Source organism: Myotis lucifugus, unplaced genomic scaffold, assembly GCF_000147115.1.
Source record: "Myotis lucifugus unplaced genomic scaffold, Myoluc2.0 scaffold_92, whole genome shotgun sequence".
Lineage (NCBI taxonomy): Eukaryota > Metazoa > Chordata > Mammalia > Chiroptera > Vespertilionidae > Myotis > Myotis lucifugus.
The window spans coordinates 817692-834005 of NW_005871140.1; the positions used below are offsets into that span (position 1 = coordinate 817692).

The 16314-nt window shown below is 43.9% G+C and overlaps 1 protein-coding gene across 3 annotated transcripts in view; it reads right to left on the minus strand.

Moving 5' to 3' along the window:
- Nucleotides 1-12982: 12982 nt before the first annotated feature.
- Nucleotides 12983-16314, minus strand: part of BDNF (brain derived neurotrophic factor) — a 56194-nt gene continuing 52862 nt past the window's right edge. For all 3 annotated transcript variants that reach the window (XM_023756374.1, XM_023756376.1, XM_023756375.1), the window contains exon 2: nt 12983-14259. In XM_023756374.1, the coding sequence (XP_023612142.1) occupies nt 13495-14259 (765 nt within the window). In that variant the 3' untranslated portion in view covers nt 12983-13494. The remainder of the gene's footprint in view (nt 14260-16314) is intronic.

The following is a 16314-nucleotide window of genomic DNA, read 5'->3' on the forward strand; positions in this document are numbered from 1 at the left end:
TTAAATTTGAATTTAAGTAAACACATTATTTTTTAATTTAAGTATGTTTCATGCAGTTTTTGAACATACTTATATGGACCGATTATTCATTATTTACCTGAAATTCAAATTTAACAGGGCATCCTGTTTTTTATCTGGCACTCCAACTATGGGTTAGGTTGAGTGGGGTTTTTATAATCAGAGAGGGAAAAAGGAAGTGAGCAAAGGCACAGAAGAGACAGAGTTCAAGGTGCATTTGGGGAATAGGGAGGGGAAAGGTGGGAATGCAGTATAGGGAGTGTTGGGAGTTGTCTGAGCAATGAGGTAGAAAAACAATCTAAAACTAGATCCCAGGAAGCCACATATGCCAGTCTCACTGATTTATGCTCTGTCAGCAATGGAAAGCTCTTCCATACCTTAAGGAGAGGGAAATCATATGCTCCCTCTATCCATTTATCAACTACATCAATGTGACACGTTAGAAATTTATATTCTTGTTCTGCATTGCACTCGCTAAGTGATGTTTAACAAATCACCTAGACTCACTCCCTAGTGGTTTGGCTCAGTAGATAGAGCCTCGGCCTGTGGACCAAAGGGTTCCAGGTTCGATTCTGGTCAAGGGCATGTACATAGGTTGCAGGCTCCTCCCCAGCCTGGGTCCTGGTCAGGCTCTTGCAGAAGGCAACCAACCAACCAAACAAACAAACAAACAAATCACACAATTGTTGAGCAGACAAGGCCACCTTGAATGCCTTCTTGAGAACTTGTTTGAAGGTTCTAGGACTGTATGTAGGGATTCATACCCTTGTTACCCTAAAACAGCCATTTCAGTCTGTCCATTTCATCCTTTTGCCGTGTTCTCAGCAGTGAGTAAAAACCGCATCCCTGTCTTTTGCCAAGTCAGTTGATTTGTGTGCAGGTGGGTGTTGCTGTTTGCATCATGTGTTACTAAGCAGGTTTGCATTCAGTATTTCCATTGACCCTTCAGGGAGCTCATTCTGCTATGATGATAGATTCTGCTATCATTCTGCTAGGAGGATAGATTGGGGTGAGGTAACAGATCGGAGGTAGCGAGCCCACCAGGAGGCTGCTGTGAGAGTCCAGGTGACACGGGAGTTAGACCTGAACCAGAGTAGTGGAAAGCAGAGCTAAAAATAGGAGGGATGAATGGAAAGAAATGACACAAATAAAAACAAAGGGAAGTTCTGACACCCACATTTCGGGCTCCTTGACTCTGCTTCCATTTCCTCTAGGGACATGTCCTGGATGAGGGTGAAACCGGATGCGCCTTGGAAGTTTCAGATGACACCACCCCTAACTTTCCATTGGATAAAGAAAGGCCCAAAATAGCTCTGGTCCCAGAGGCTAGTGATTACTGGGACTCAGATTCCTGTTTGGAAAACGCGAGGAAGAAGCCAGACACTTGCCCACTTACCCTCTCACCAGCTGACCTGGGACATTGGTGCCTGCTGACTCAGAGTGTTTGCCAACTTCGATTAGCCCCGTGGCCTGGCTCAGCCGGGCATGTCCTGCACTGCTGCTAAAAGAAGCCTCCAGGGAGGGGCTGTGAGACTAGAGCCCTTTCTTTCCTACTAAGTGTCAATCCAGACTGACTGTTTGGCAGTTTGAGGTAGGGGCGGGGAGAGATAAAAGTATTAGAAGGAGCAGAAGACAAAGCCAACAAGTAACCTAATGGTTACTTATAAAAACAGAGAAAACATGCCAAATGATCCTTGTGGGTGACTTGTTTTTCTTCTCTTTGTTTGGACTTTGTAAAGTCCTCTGGAGTCCAGCAGAGTAAGATGGGCATTAGTGAGATGCTCTGTGGGACCTTGTCGCTGGCTCAGATCAGGCTGGTGGGATGTGGCACAGGTGATGACCTGCTGGCTCTCTGGCCCCTGGAACTCTGTTCTTTGCACCATTGGGACAGGTGACGCACGCCAACAGGCTGAGCCCTCCCCTAGCAGGTAGCAATGCTCTTGTTCCAGGGAATGTAAAGAAACGTGAGAATCCCGGGTCAGCATTCAGTGTGAGAGGGAGCTTTGTGGTCATCCCATTCTGACATTCTGACTCTGAAGGTTGATTTTAGTATCAAAGGTTGTTTTTTGTTTGTTTGTTTGTTTGTTTTTGTTTTTGTGGTTGGGCTCCTACTTGTATTTCCTGTAGGACTAAGGTCTTGGCTAGTCAATCGCCAGCATTAGAATCCCTGGCCACCAGGATAGGACTCTGCTTCCCATGAGCAGAATTCTCTGCTACCTCTGACTGGTGCTTACCTGGAGGAAGAGGAGTCTGGGGCAGTGGTTCTAGCCTGGCTGGTCACAGAACCACTGGGATGCTCAGGGATTCTGAGTTAACTCATCTGGGGTTGGTCTGGGAAAAGATTTGTGTTTTTTTTTATTAAGTTGCCTAAGTGATTTAAATGTATGGATCAGGATCGAGAGCCACAGGTCTGGTGGTTAAGATTGGGGACCTTGGTGTTCGCAATGACATGGATGGATCTTGAGAACATGATTGATGCTAAGTGAAATCAGTGAAGTCAGATAGAGGCAAATACTGTGGAATCTAAAAAAGCTGAACTCATAGAGACAGACTAGAATGGTCGTTTCCAAGGGCTGGGGATGGGGGAAATGGAAAAATACTGGTCAGAGTATAAACTTCCAGCTATAAGATGAATAACTCCTGGGGATCTAATGCACAACATGATGGTAATAATTAATAATACTGGATTGTATACTGGAAAGTTGCTAAGAGAGTAGATCTTAAATGTTCTCACCACCAAAAGAAACGGTAATTATGTGATATGACGTGTTAGCTAACATGATGGTGGTAATCATTTTGCAATGTATCAAATCAACATATTGTACATCTTAAACTTATACAATATTATGCCAATTATATCTCAATAAGCTCAGTGGGGATGCCAGAAAATATAGAATTATACAAAGAATATCAAGAGATTATTAACATAGGGGCAGCAGTAAATTTACTAAGGATTTTAGGTAACATTTGGGAAATTTAAGGAAATAAAACAATACTGATTTGAAAAAAAAAGAGATTGGGGGCCTTGGGATTATATGGATGTGGCTTCAAACCTGACTTTATTTTTATTAACTGTGTGACCTTGGGGCTAGTCATTTAGCCTTGTGTGTTGTCAGTGTCCTTGTCTCTAAAATTACTCCTATCGCGTGGTTGACATGGATTTTAGATAGCATGCAAAGCATCTAGCATGGCATCTGGTACAAAATAGGGATGTAATGTGACTGCCTGTTGCCAAACTCTTTTTCTTGTGCTCAACCAATGCCTCGAGTAATTCCCTTACTGGGCTTCTGGAATTGGATTATCAGCCTGTGGCCCTCAGATGCCTCGCCCTATGAACATGTCTGTAGAATATTCTTTACTCTTTTTCTCACCAAAATTCTGCTCACACCCAGTCCTCAACACTTCGACTTTGCTGCTTAGCCCACCACCTATGGGATCTGTTCTTGAGAAACTGGGAAACCAGGATAGCAAACCTAGTTCATCTTTTGGGTCAGTTCTAATCAATTGGTAGTGCTATATAGAGCACAGCCTTAAGGGTCTGAGGCTGAAACTAAGCCCATCCAGGATCATGAGTGACATTCCCTGGGAGAATGAGGAAGAGATGGCACCCCTCTGCTGATGTTTGTGTCCAGGATGACAGCAGATCCAGAGGCCTGACCATTGCTCTTTCTCTCCTCCACCAACTCCAAACACAAAACAACTCAGTAAATTTTTGACCTGGGAAGGAATGGGCATTCCTAAATTTAGGAAGTGGTTCCAGAATACTGTCGTGAAAACTCACAGGAAGTCCTTCTGCTCTTCTCTGAAGTAGAAGGGGTGACAGCTGCCCCATTTCCAGGCACTGGAAACAGTTGGCACAGAGCTCTAGAAACCCTGCCCTGGATTGTTCGGCACCGGGCAGTGTTGTGCCAACCTTTGGAAGGGCTTCCATGCAACATGAGCCTCTTTGCACGTTAACCCTTGAGAGATCCATCCTATGTTCTCTGGAAAGCTAGAAAGTGTAAACACCCTGGGCGCTCCTCCTTTCTGATGGAAGCTCAGAAGCTACATCTTCTTAGCCATGTAGCTATTTTCCATTTCTTCTGTTTTCACAATTCTCCAGTTTCACACAGTTTCCATGTTGCAGTGGTTACCAGAGGGGCTCCATATCCTAACTGCATGGATACTCTGCTACTCACTAGTATGGGACTTTTGGCTACTTAATAGAACTGTGCCTTCATTTCCTCATCTATAAAACAGGAGTACAACCTGGGTGGGTGGTTAGGGGCTGGGAGGAAGTGTATGAGGGTGGGGGGGGGGTGGGAGATATCTGTAATACTATCAACAATAAAAAATATATTAAAAAATAAAATAAAATGGGAAGTACAAATACTGCCACATGGACTATGGATTGTTGTAAGGATAAGTGAGTGAATCCACGTCCGGTGCCCCTGACAGTGCCTGCTTACAGTGAGCACCGGTCATTATAATTGAGTAATGGGCTGGATGACAGGCAGCTGAACGGTGAGGGAGGACCTTCCTGATAGGCCACGGCTGTTTTTAGAAATGTGACTGGGGCTTCTTGCTCCTCTTTCAGACCATGCGAGTTCATCCATTTCGCCCTGGCTTCAGTCATTTCCATTCAGCTGGGAGGGACACGTAAGGATAATGGGCTTCATTTGGAATGCACAGTCTAGAAAAATGTCTTTTATTGCAGTGTATCTCCTTCTCCATTTGCCTAAGTGTGTGTAGTGGTTGCATCTTAACTGCCAAGGAGTATTACCAGTGGATAAACAAGAGTTGCCTCTTTGCATCTTCCAGAACAGACGAGTGGTCCTGGATGCTGGTGGAACACAGGGGAAATGAGACCCCCCTGTAAGGGTCAGAGAAGAGTCTCAGATACCTGCACTAGGTGGGCCCAGCTTATCTGTCAGCAGAGGAAGATCCTGTGAACACTTTTTGAGACTTGTCCACGGGACCCATAACTTTTCTAAGTGCTTTATGTGTATTACCTCATCTAATGCTTACAAGATCCTATGAGGTAAGTGATAATATTTATTTACTTGTCCTTTACAAGTGAGGAAATTGGGGTACAGAGAAGTTAAGTACCTTTCCCACAGTCACACAGCTCTAGTAGCAGAGCTGGGGTTCAGACTCGAGCACCTATACTCTTAGTTCTCAACTTCTGGGAGGTGAGAAGTTGAATGCCAGAAAAAAACAGACTGCCAAGGTCACCAGGAAGAGAAGATGGGCGTGCACTGGGTGCCAAAGTGGATTGAGCTAGAAAGAAAATGGAGGTTTCTCAAACATTCGGGCCCAGAGGGTGGCTGGAATGAGGAATCCTGGACCCTGCTGTGCCAGGGAGGCCTATCTCCTGCGCTGGCCAAAGCCCCACTCAGCATGGTCTTCCCTATGGTCTTCTTTGAAGAACTCTGCTATTGGGTGTGGTTCTGCCATAACTGATCACGTGACACCCTTGTTTTCAAGGCCATTGTCTCAATAAAGAAGATATATCCAGAGTGCTGGGGACGAGTGAAGGAAGTTGAAGGCTGCAAGTCCTTGATGACGTCATGAAACCCAAGGAGCTGAGGTGCAAGCCCCTTTCGGTTCAGACAGCTGCTATAAACAGTGGCCCCCCAGGATGCAAACCCCACGGTTTGATCCAGGTTTTCCTGACTCTGCCACTCGACACCACACGGGATCTCCCTTTGCCAGGTGCCGTGTAATAGGGAGTGACAGCAAACACAGGCCAATACCGTCTGCCTGGGAAAGTGCGTTCAGAGCCAGGCAGAAAGTTTGCACTGTGAATCTGGACACGATCCCCAAGGCCCGACTGTCAAACAGTTGGTAACGTTTTCATAGTCACATACGCAGTGAAAACCTTCACTGGGGCACGTTCCCCGCCTCCCCAACTCCCATGCTGACCTGAGCCCCTCCTGATTTCAATCTTGTCACGAGTGCCCAACAGGAAAACATCAATGATGGAGGAGGCAGGAGATGAACAGTGAATTCTCGGAATGGTCCCCAGCCTTTAGGTGCCTGAGAAATCTCTTTAATCTCTCTCTCTTTTTTTATTTTTTTAAACACCACAGATGAAGCAGGAAGAATGAATGATAGACTCTGAAAGCTGAAATGTACCTCTAACACCATCCAGGTCAGTCTCCCCCTCTGACAGACAAAGGCTGGAGGCTAAGACTGGAAATGGCTTGGCAACCGACTTAATGGCTAACCTATCAGGACTCCTGGCTCCTAAGGCAGGCTGGTCTGAATTCAGGTTACCATATCACCTGAGATGGGTAATGTGGACACCCTCCACCCCAGTCCGTAGACAGAAAATCTTCAAATGCCATTTGCAGTGTCTAAACTGTGCACACACAGACACACACATACACACAAAGTATATGTCATTGTCCTACTTCCGGACACCAGTTCCTACAATCAGAGAAAGGTTGGCCACGAAGATCGGAGAAGCCCTTTGTAGTCACAGTGTGGTCATTCTGGAGGGGCGAACCTGGGACTCCCCCGCTGGAAGTTAATAGCCGAGGAATTCAGGAAGCTTATTTAATTTGTGACCAACATAGCAGTTTCACAGAGAGAGGGCCGTGTTGGCAGGTGCAGAGCCCAGCTCCCCAGATGGGATAATCTTTTCCTTATTAATTTGCTGCATGCTGCCTCTCATTTCTCGCAGTCGTTCCAAACGTGTTACAAACGACCACATGCTCTGGGTCCTGAATCCACTACTGCGGTAGCTTTGAAAGGAAAAAGCATTGCCCATGCACTGCAGTGAGCTCTGCCGGCACACATTTCACAGTTGCCTTGAAGTCACCAGTGCTCTCCCCCAACTCTGAGCCCTGCTCCTCCAGGGATACCCACTGTCTGCTCTCCTGTTTCTTAGGAAATGGAAATCTAGATGGTCAGAATGTTTTCAGGGCCATATCAGTTCCAATTTTGGGGGCTGTCCTATCTTGCTATTCTCTAGAGTACATGGCAGGCTGGTTGTCTATGGCCCTTAGTCCAATGACTCTCAAACTTGAGTGGACGTCACCATCCACCTGGAGGGCTTGTTTAAAAACACAGGCTGCTGGGCCCCAACCCCCGAGCTTCTGACTCAACAAGTCTGGGGGCCTGAGAATATGGATGTCTAACAAGTGCCTGGAGATGCTGGGAGGCCCACTGCAGGAGTCCAGTGAGAAAGCATGGGTGCTGCTCCCTCCAGGTAAACACTGATCAGTATCTTCTGAAGGACACTGTTGTTTAGAGGGTTTCCTCTCCCCTCCCCCATATACATTAAATCCCAGTTCAGAAACTTTTTTTTTTTTAAATATTAGGGCTCAATGGAGAATGTAGTTGACTAAATTTGAATGTGTATTGCAGTACTTGATACGGATTTTTCCACAATGTGAGCACTTAAAGCTAGACAAAAATATTTCCCCTGGGTTCAGCCATTCTACACAGACCTGCTCCTGGGTTCTAAAGAACCGTTTGGAGAGAACAGTCCCAAAGTGCAGTGTGCTGCAGGAGCATCCTCGGGAGGGCCTCCACGTGCAGAGCACACACCTCCACCTCAGTCTCTCAACCAACACTGTTTTGGTCACTTATAGGCTTACAACATGCCCTGTCATTAACTACAGTGTTTTGTGGGGGGTATTTTGGGACAGAGGAACTTATTTTTCCTTAGGAAAAGTACTTTTGCTTTTCCAGATGTAAAAAATTAGCAACCAACACTTAAATATATAATGAATACAAAAGTCCTGTTTAGCGTGTGTGTGGGGGGGGAGGGGAGTAGATTTAATTAATTGGAAGACCAGCTTTTACAATTCCATGCTACCTACATTAGCAAGCATACAGGATTGGTACTCAGACAAGCAAATACCAGGTCGGGGATGTCCTGATCTAGTGTTTTATACCTAGTAAATCATTAAAGGGCTTCAGGTAAAGGCCTATGGAAATCCTACAGAGTGTCACATAAATGGTTCTTTTTTTCTTTTTAATGAGTAATATAATGTGTAAAATCACAATATTTTTGTTACTATTTAAACATATTCCTCAGGCATCTATTCACATATCAAAAAACAAGGAGGTTGTCTTAAATTAAAATGGTGGCTAGAATTGAAGAAACAGATGGAGGTACTTGGGATAGATACTTGAAACAGATGGGCAGGTGGCTCATTCATTCGGTGGATGGACATAAACACTGGCTGCTTCAGAGTGGCTGCACCTACTCCAGTCACTGAGCTGGCTCTTAGGTGGGGACTCACAGAAACAACCACCAGTGAGCTTAATGTAGACAAGAGTCAGATTCCCTACTCTCCCTCCCCCGAAACCAGTGGTCGGCAAACTGGCCCCTTGAGTGTGGCTCTTCCACAAAATACCACGTGTGGGCACGCACGTACAGTGTGATTGAAACTTTGTGGCCCATGCGCAGAAGTCGGTATTTTGTGGAAGAGCCACACTCAAGGGGCCAAAGAGACGCATGTGGCTCGAGAGCCGCGGTTTGCCGACCACTGCCCTAAACTAGCCAATCAACCAACAGCCTTTAAAGCAAGTTAAAAAACAACAACTCACCCCACAGCTTAAAAAAGAAAAAGCCCAGATTCCATCACTCATTTTGCTGGTCAACATTTTGAAGTTTGATCAAATCCATAGATGATGACTTTTTCTAGGCTAAATACTCTACCTACATTTATGTAGACATATTGTTTCTTATCCCAATTATTAACACTCTTTACTTAACAAAGGATTGTCAAAATGTAGCCATTTCTACTGACTTACGGAATAGGCTTGATGTGAGAATATGGAGGAAAACGTATGTCTTGCTTTGGGCATAAACCCTGGTACTGCCAGTGTACTGGCTGAACTGAGACCAGGTCTGAAGCCTTTGGTTGCCGGGCCTATGGTGTTTGACATTTTACCCAGAGTCTAGTAACCACCAAATGAATAAGGGATAATTCCACACTGATCTATTCTAAAATTTAGTTCCCATTCCCACTCAGAACTGTGATAGTAGTCATAGAGTTAGTACAGCTAATCAAAAGAAAACTCCATAGACACCGCTAATGACCACAGAGGCTTACTAAGAAACAATAGGTCAAAGCAATGCTCTGGGTTATTTCCAGGCATCTTAATGATTAAACAGGTTTAACTGCTTGTACCAGGGAATAGAATACAAGTTGGCTACTCCCACTAACTTTAAGTTGGTTGATTTAGTAGATGCCTCTATTTTTTTGTTTCTTTCTTTGACCTCATCTTTTAATGAAAACTTCATAATGTTTACCAAATTCCTTTCACTTCAAGTAATTCACATTTTATTGTCATTTATTTTTTTACCCTTTCAACAATGTTTTAGTCCTCCTTGACAATGAAAATTGTTTAAGCCTGAAGTTTACTAGAGTTCTAATTCCACGGCCGGGTTCAGGCTTTGGTTGGCAGTGGAGGATTGCTCTGAGAGTTTAGAGTACTTTGCAAATTTACTGGTCAGATTAGGATTGAGTAATTCATCTCATTCGATCCGCTCCTCCATCTACACAACACAAGTCAATGTTTGTTATGACTTTCTTGATCCTTATTTATAAGACAATACAAGAGGAAACCATGTGTGTGTGTTTGAAATAGAAATGATACATTGCGCAGATATAGTTCACCACGTTCTGGGATGGGTTGACTGTTCAAATGGAGAGTCGGAAGAGTAGGAACAGATGCTTTTTTTCCTTAATGGCTCTTTCTCTCATTTAAAATCCTTCCATTTATTTCCCTAAGATTTAGTGATAACTTTAAACACTTTAACTAAATTACCCAGCGGCTTGGCAGCCATCACAGAGGCAAATCTTTTTAGAAATCCTAGCAATCTGTTAGATTGTGGGTACAATGACATAAAATCTGTGTGGCTCCATGTACAAAAATTAAATCAGTGCAACGGATACAAACACATAATGCAAATGGCACCGTCTCCAAACCGAGGGTACATGACCCGCCTCTAAATATTGAATTTTATTTTTTCCCCCCAGTCATTGACTTTCTAAATTTGGGCCAATTTATTCTCATTATCCCTAAGTAAACCTACTTTGATTTTTTTTAACAGTTATTTTATAATCAAATAGAGCCAGCCAGCCCTGGATCCTGATGTTGCTAGGATACATAGTTGGTACTTGATGAAAGTATATCACTTCAAAGGGGAAGGTTTTCAAGTGTCCTAGAAAATGACACTCCCGCCTTCCACTGTGGAAGACAGGCCCAATCCTCGAGCTTCTTGGAAGCTCAGGCTGCAGGATTGGCCTCCCATGCTTTGAAGTAAGCATCCTCTCTGGAGGGCTTGTGCAACTGCTAAAACCAGTCAGGTTGGTCTTAAAGCAAGGAACACACGTATTTATAATAAATCACGTTTTCATGTTTGTTTTATAGTGAAGAGAAAAAACCCAGAACCCCCAGATTTTATGTACTTTGAAAATATATTTAAAAACATTAAAAATTCTATATTTAAAACATATATTATATGTTAATTAGTACACTTAAATAGAACTTGTATTTACAATAGGCTTCTGATGCCGTTAAGTTTTAATGCCAATTTTTTTCAATAACATAATTATATAAATATACTAAAATACAATAAATATTTTTTGTTTGTTTTACATGGTGAATAATATCTTTACCATAGAGAGAACAAGGCCACAGACATTTACTTACATTTTCAATGGGAATCACCATAAAAAAGCAACAGGCCCGCTGCCATGCATGAAACACTTCTGCCACAAAGAGACCACAGCAAGACTTTAAAACAAAACAAAACGGAACAGAACAAAAATGAACAGCAACAGAGAACGATCTTAACAAAATAAATCTTAGGTCAACGGAAACCACCAAGCGTGACTGTGATGTAATTTATTGGGTAAGAGAGAGCCACTGACCACACAATTGCTGAATGTCTCTTATTCAACCACTCAGCAGACCTGCCCTTTGAGCTCTTGGAGATTGTGATGGGGACTCTTTTCTTTTTCTTTTTTGTGTTTTGTTTTTTTAAAATAATTTCATCCCTCAAAACGGAGCTGCAAAAAGTTAACATACAGCGGGTATTCCACATATTCATTGCATGTTCAAAATAATTACAAAGACAGTATTTTCAAACAGTGCAAAACAAACCTATGCTATAGAAATGCTTCCTTCAATGACAGGTATTCAGATGGTACTGTAAAAGATAGGCTCATTCTAAATGAAAGACTGAACAAAGGGAAATTATTTGCTGATAGTATCTTCATTCCCTGGGTCATGGTGGACGTCCCCTTTAGCTTATCCCTCACCTTACTACGAGACAGCAATGTCTTGAGGTTTTTTGATACTCAAGAACACTGGTTCAGGACACTCTCAGATTTGGACAGTGGGCTGAAAGGGACAATAGGCTTAGCCCTAACTTTCACTGGAGTCCATTTTTGCCTGGACCACCATTCCAGGCTCCCAACTTGACTTCTCCTAACCCAAGATGGCAGAGGTGAGGCAGGGACTCTCTCCGTGAACAGACAGGATGGGCAGGAAGTGGCTGTGGCCTTCACTGGGGAGCAAAACTCTGCCAGTTCTGTCCTGGCCTCTTCCATTGAACAAGGCACCTTCGAGTGTTTGGTGTCCTAGCTGTGCAGATACCTTCCCAAAGCCTTGTCTCTGGACAAGATTTTCTATTGGTAGCCTTGATCATTCAACCTGAGTTTTTGGGGTCTTTTCCTGTTCCCTTCCCCCTTCCCCAAAGTTCTCAAAAGACAAAACCCTGGTTTCCTCAAGTCTAATTTAAAAGCTGTCAGTGCTCAGGTAGCTAACGCGTTGTATCTCATAGCGTAGGTCTCACCATCACAATGTCGCACTTGGTTCTGAGCCTGCTCCAGGCTAAGCCAGCTTTATGCAATTATCCAGGGGTGGAGGGCCTTAAGTCGGCTTGAGCATGGTCCTCCAGAGAGAACCTCTTAGCACAGTTAGGTAATGTAGGCACTTAAAGCGGGAGGTCCAAAGCAACTTAACACGTGTCATTCCAGAGCCACCTCTGAAGGGTCCTTCAGAGGCCTCCCTTTTGGAATGTCTCAAGTACCATTCCCCACCCCCACCTAGACCTCAGGATGGCCACTCAGAAATTCCTCCTGCGCCGCCCGAAAATACGTCAGCTCCACACAGCCACCATATGGCCAATGTTCAGTCTCATTTCACTGGCCGTGTGGGCACCTGTTCTGATCTAGGTGTCTCTGGGTCCATACAGAACTCCACCTTTTGCTCGCAAGACATTTTTAAGCCTTACCATGATTTTTCTTTTAAGCCTTACAATGATTTACCCAAATTGTTTACCTCTTATTAAAAAAAATCTTTGTCTTTAAGTTTTGTTCTTTTTCTCATCTAAAAAAGAAAGAAAGAAAGAGAGAGAGAGAGAGAGAGAGAGAGAGAGAGAGAGAGAGAAAGAAAGAAAGAAAGAAAGAAAGAAAGAAAGAAAGAAAGAAAGAAAGAAAGAAAGAAAGTCACTATTCTCCATGCTTATGAGTGCCACGATGTGACATTTGTTCAAACATTCACAGCAGTGGTAAACTATTTCAGAGCACGGAACTGATTTTTCTTCCTTAAGAGAAAACAAGAAGGGACCAAAGAGGGAGTGGCGGGGGAGAGAATGTGCTCTAAGTTAATGTAGGTCTTTGCAACAAAACAAGCTTTCCCTGTGACCAAGGCCCAAAGGGTGAGTGAGAGCCTAGGAGGTGCACTGTGGGAACTGGAGTGAGCACTTCGTTCAGTTGCCTTAATTTTTATTCACTTTCTAGTCATCTGATTGATTTTGCAAACATCTCTACAACATAAAAATGAGTCTTTTATCAACCAGAATATATATTGAAGGGGTTCTTTCCCCATCCCTACTCCCTGTGGGAACTTAAAAACAAAAACAAAAACTAACAAACAAAAAAAACACAAAACAAACAAAAATAGACCCCTCCCATTCCCCATCCCCTAAGCCAGTAAAGCGATGACAACAGCACCTTGACATTGTTTTAATTCCAATGCTATCAGAATTTTAAAAGCAGTAAAACAGAGTACTAACAAGAATGAAGATACTTACTGTCTAAAATGTAAACGGAATGTTTTGGTTCAAATTTTTGTTGTCGGTTTTTGTTTTGTTTGTGTGTTTTTTTTGTCTGTTTTCTGAAAGAGGACAGTTTATTATCAATTCACAATTAAAGCAGCATGCAATTTATTATTATCTTTTTAAAACTTTTTACGTTTTTCAATTCTTGGCAACGGCAACAAACCACAACATGATCGAGGAATGTAATGCAGACTTTGAAAAGTTGTGCGCAAAATGACTGTTTCCCTTCTGGTCATGGGTATGTCCAATAAATAGATTGTAGAACCACTGTACTGTATAAACTTCATTTATACATGCAGTTCATAAAATTATTTTTTTCTTAACTGAATAATTTACCCTGTTATGTATATATACAAATAGATAATTTTTTGTCTCAATATAATCTATACAACATAAAGCCACTATCTTCCCCTTTTAATGGTCAGTGTACATACACAGGAAGTGTCTATCCTTATGAATCGCCAGCCAATGCGCTTTTTGCTATCCATGGTGAGGGCCCGCACGTACGACTGGGTAGTTCGGCACTGGGAGTTCCAATGCCTCTTGTCTATGCCCCTGCAGCCCTCCTTTGTGTAACCCATGGGATTGCACTTGGTCTCGTAGAAGTACTGCTTCAGCTGGCCTTTCGAGACAGGGACTTTTTCCAGGACCGTGACCGTCCCGCCCGACATGTCCACTGCAGTCTTTTTATCCGCGGCCGTGACCCACTCGCTAATGCTGTCGCACACGCTCAGCTCCCCGCGGCGGGCCGGGTCGGAGTGGCGCCGGACCCTCATGGACATGTTTGCAGCATCCAGGTAATTTTTGTATTCCTCGAGCAGAAAGAGAAGAGGCGGCTCCAAAGGCACTTGACTACTGAGCATCACCCTGGACGTGTACAAGTCCGCGTCCTTATTGTTTTCTTCCTGGGGCCGGGCTTTCGGGTCCTCATCCAGCAGCTCTTCGATCACGTGCTCGAAAGTGTCAGCCAAAGACGTCAGGCCTCTGGAACCTGCCTTGGGCCCATTCACGCTGTCCAGAGTCCCATGGGTCCGCACACCTGGGTAGGCCAAGCTGCCTTGTCCTCGGACGTTCGCTTCTTTCATGGGGGCAGCCTTCATGCAACCGAAGTATGAAATAACCATAGTAAGGAAAAGGATGGTCATCACTCTTCTCACCTGGTGGAACTGTGGGGAGAAAGCAGAAACAGGGCATGAAAGTGGTTAGGGCTTTTTTTGGCAGAGGGATACGATGCAGCCCATCTGATTGTCATTCCAGGCCATTCTGCAGGGTCAAGGTTTGGTTTTTTTTTTATGGATCGGTGATAAACTCCAGCTGCACCAGACACAAGTTAATGTCAGGAGTGTGCTGTACGTGGTTTAATATAAACCAGAGGCGTGCAGTGTTTTCTCTGAGGTTTAGCATCTAACCCCGAGATTTGGTGGCGTCCAAGCAAGTGAAAAAGATTGTGGCTTCAAGTTTTCCGCCTTCCTCCTCTCACTTTAGAAGCTCTGGGAGTTAAATTTTTAATGATCTCTGCTCAGGCTGTCACAAGGAACACAACATCAGAAATGTTACTAAGCAACAACTGTAAGTGTAATAGTACTTTTTTTTTTTCCAAGTTAGCAACAGGGTCCTCTTGCAGGAGTGTGTGGCCTGGGGGGTCTGAGTGGGCCTTTGTTGCTATGTGATAACTAGGCATGAATAGCACAATAAAACAGAAGTCAGGGAGTTTTAAGGGGGCTTCTCATTGACGTTTTTTCTCCCATAATAATCTATTACAGCAAAGAAGATCCAGCATCCTGTTTTACAAATAAGGAGACCAAAGGCCACAGAGGATTTGTCTCATGTCATGAAGAAAGATTACAGTAGAATGAGGGCCCCCAACCCCAGCTCCAGGGTTTTCCTACTGCACCTGGGTGGTCAGAACTGAAAACGTTTTGCTTATTTCCAAACAGAAATCATTTTCAACACATTGATTTTAATGATGTGTCTATGCCTAAGGCTGATATCATGAAAACAGTGTCTGCTTAAGAGAAAACTGGAAAAGTCAGGATCAAAAAGGCACCGAAGTCCATTCAAATGACTCCCATAGGCGGCTCCACATTTATTTCCAGAACTCTTGGAACCCCTCACCCCTGGGTTTCTCAGGCTTATAGACAGAACCCATCTAAGAGAGTGCAGCTTCTCTTTTATTGGAAATGTGGTCCTGTGTGTGTGTGTGTGTGTGTGTGTGTGTGCACACGCTCGCCGCATCTGTGCACCCTGAGTTTGTCATACCTTTAAAAAGCTGAGTGGCATTTTGCACGTTTTTGGAATAGGCAGCCAGAGCTTCTTTCTGTGCTTTTGAAGTTTCCTGGGAAGTCCCTTAACAGCACACCACGAAATTAATCTTTTCCTGTTTGCCAGAGGGTTGCTATCCTCTAAATTTGGCTCTACTTCTACACGCATGCTCTGGGAGGCCAATTAGAATGGATGAACAAGCAAAATGAAACATACCTACAGACCAACCCAAGGTGACCGTCAGATGGTGAAGGACTTCAGAGCCACTTACCTGAAGCATCGGGTCCCTCAGCAGTAAGAGAAGCCCAGACACTCTAACTTTATCCCTGCGTTCAGTTCTGGAGCATGGACTTACAAGAGGACACACATGTGCCAATCAGTAGGAAAAGGGATCATTTTCCTGTCCATGAAGTGTCACTGACTGGAAAGGCAACCTGCCTCGTCAATATGTCACACTGCAGAGATGGCTGAAAACTCTGGCCTTGAGAAACAAATGCTTCTGCTCTCCACTTTTACAAGAGATCACATTTGCTACCCCCAACAGACTTTATTATCATCCCCAAACACCAACCAACTCCCTCGTAGATTCATTCTCCCTTCGCACGAAGAACAAGCCTGCTCAGCACTGCTTGCAGCGCACACTGGTCTGAGGTTAGGAAGGGTGCACTGGTTTGAGTAAAACACAGATGTCCATTCTGCTAATACCTGGACTTTTGTGAATGTTCTGGATTCTGTACCATCAAAGAAATGGATCCTCCAAGGAGGTTTCTATTCCTGGCAGGCGGTACTTACACCATTGAATGAAAATCCTTCCTCCTAATGTTCCCAGTCCAAATGAAAATAACCCAAGGGACACCTCTAATGTAGGTCGGTGAAAGGATGCAAATTTAGAATACACTCCAGCCATCTCTAGCACACTGGTAGAGATTTGCGGTGATCAGCTCTCTTTTAATATTATA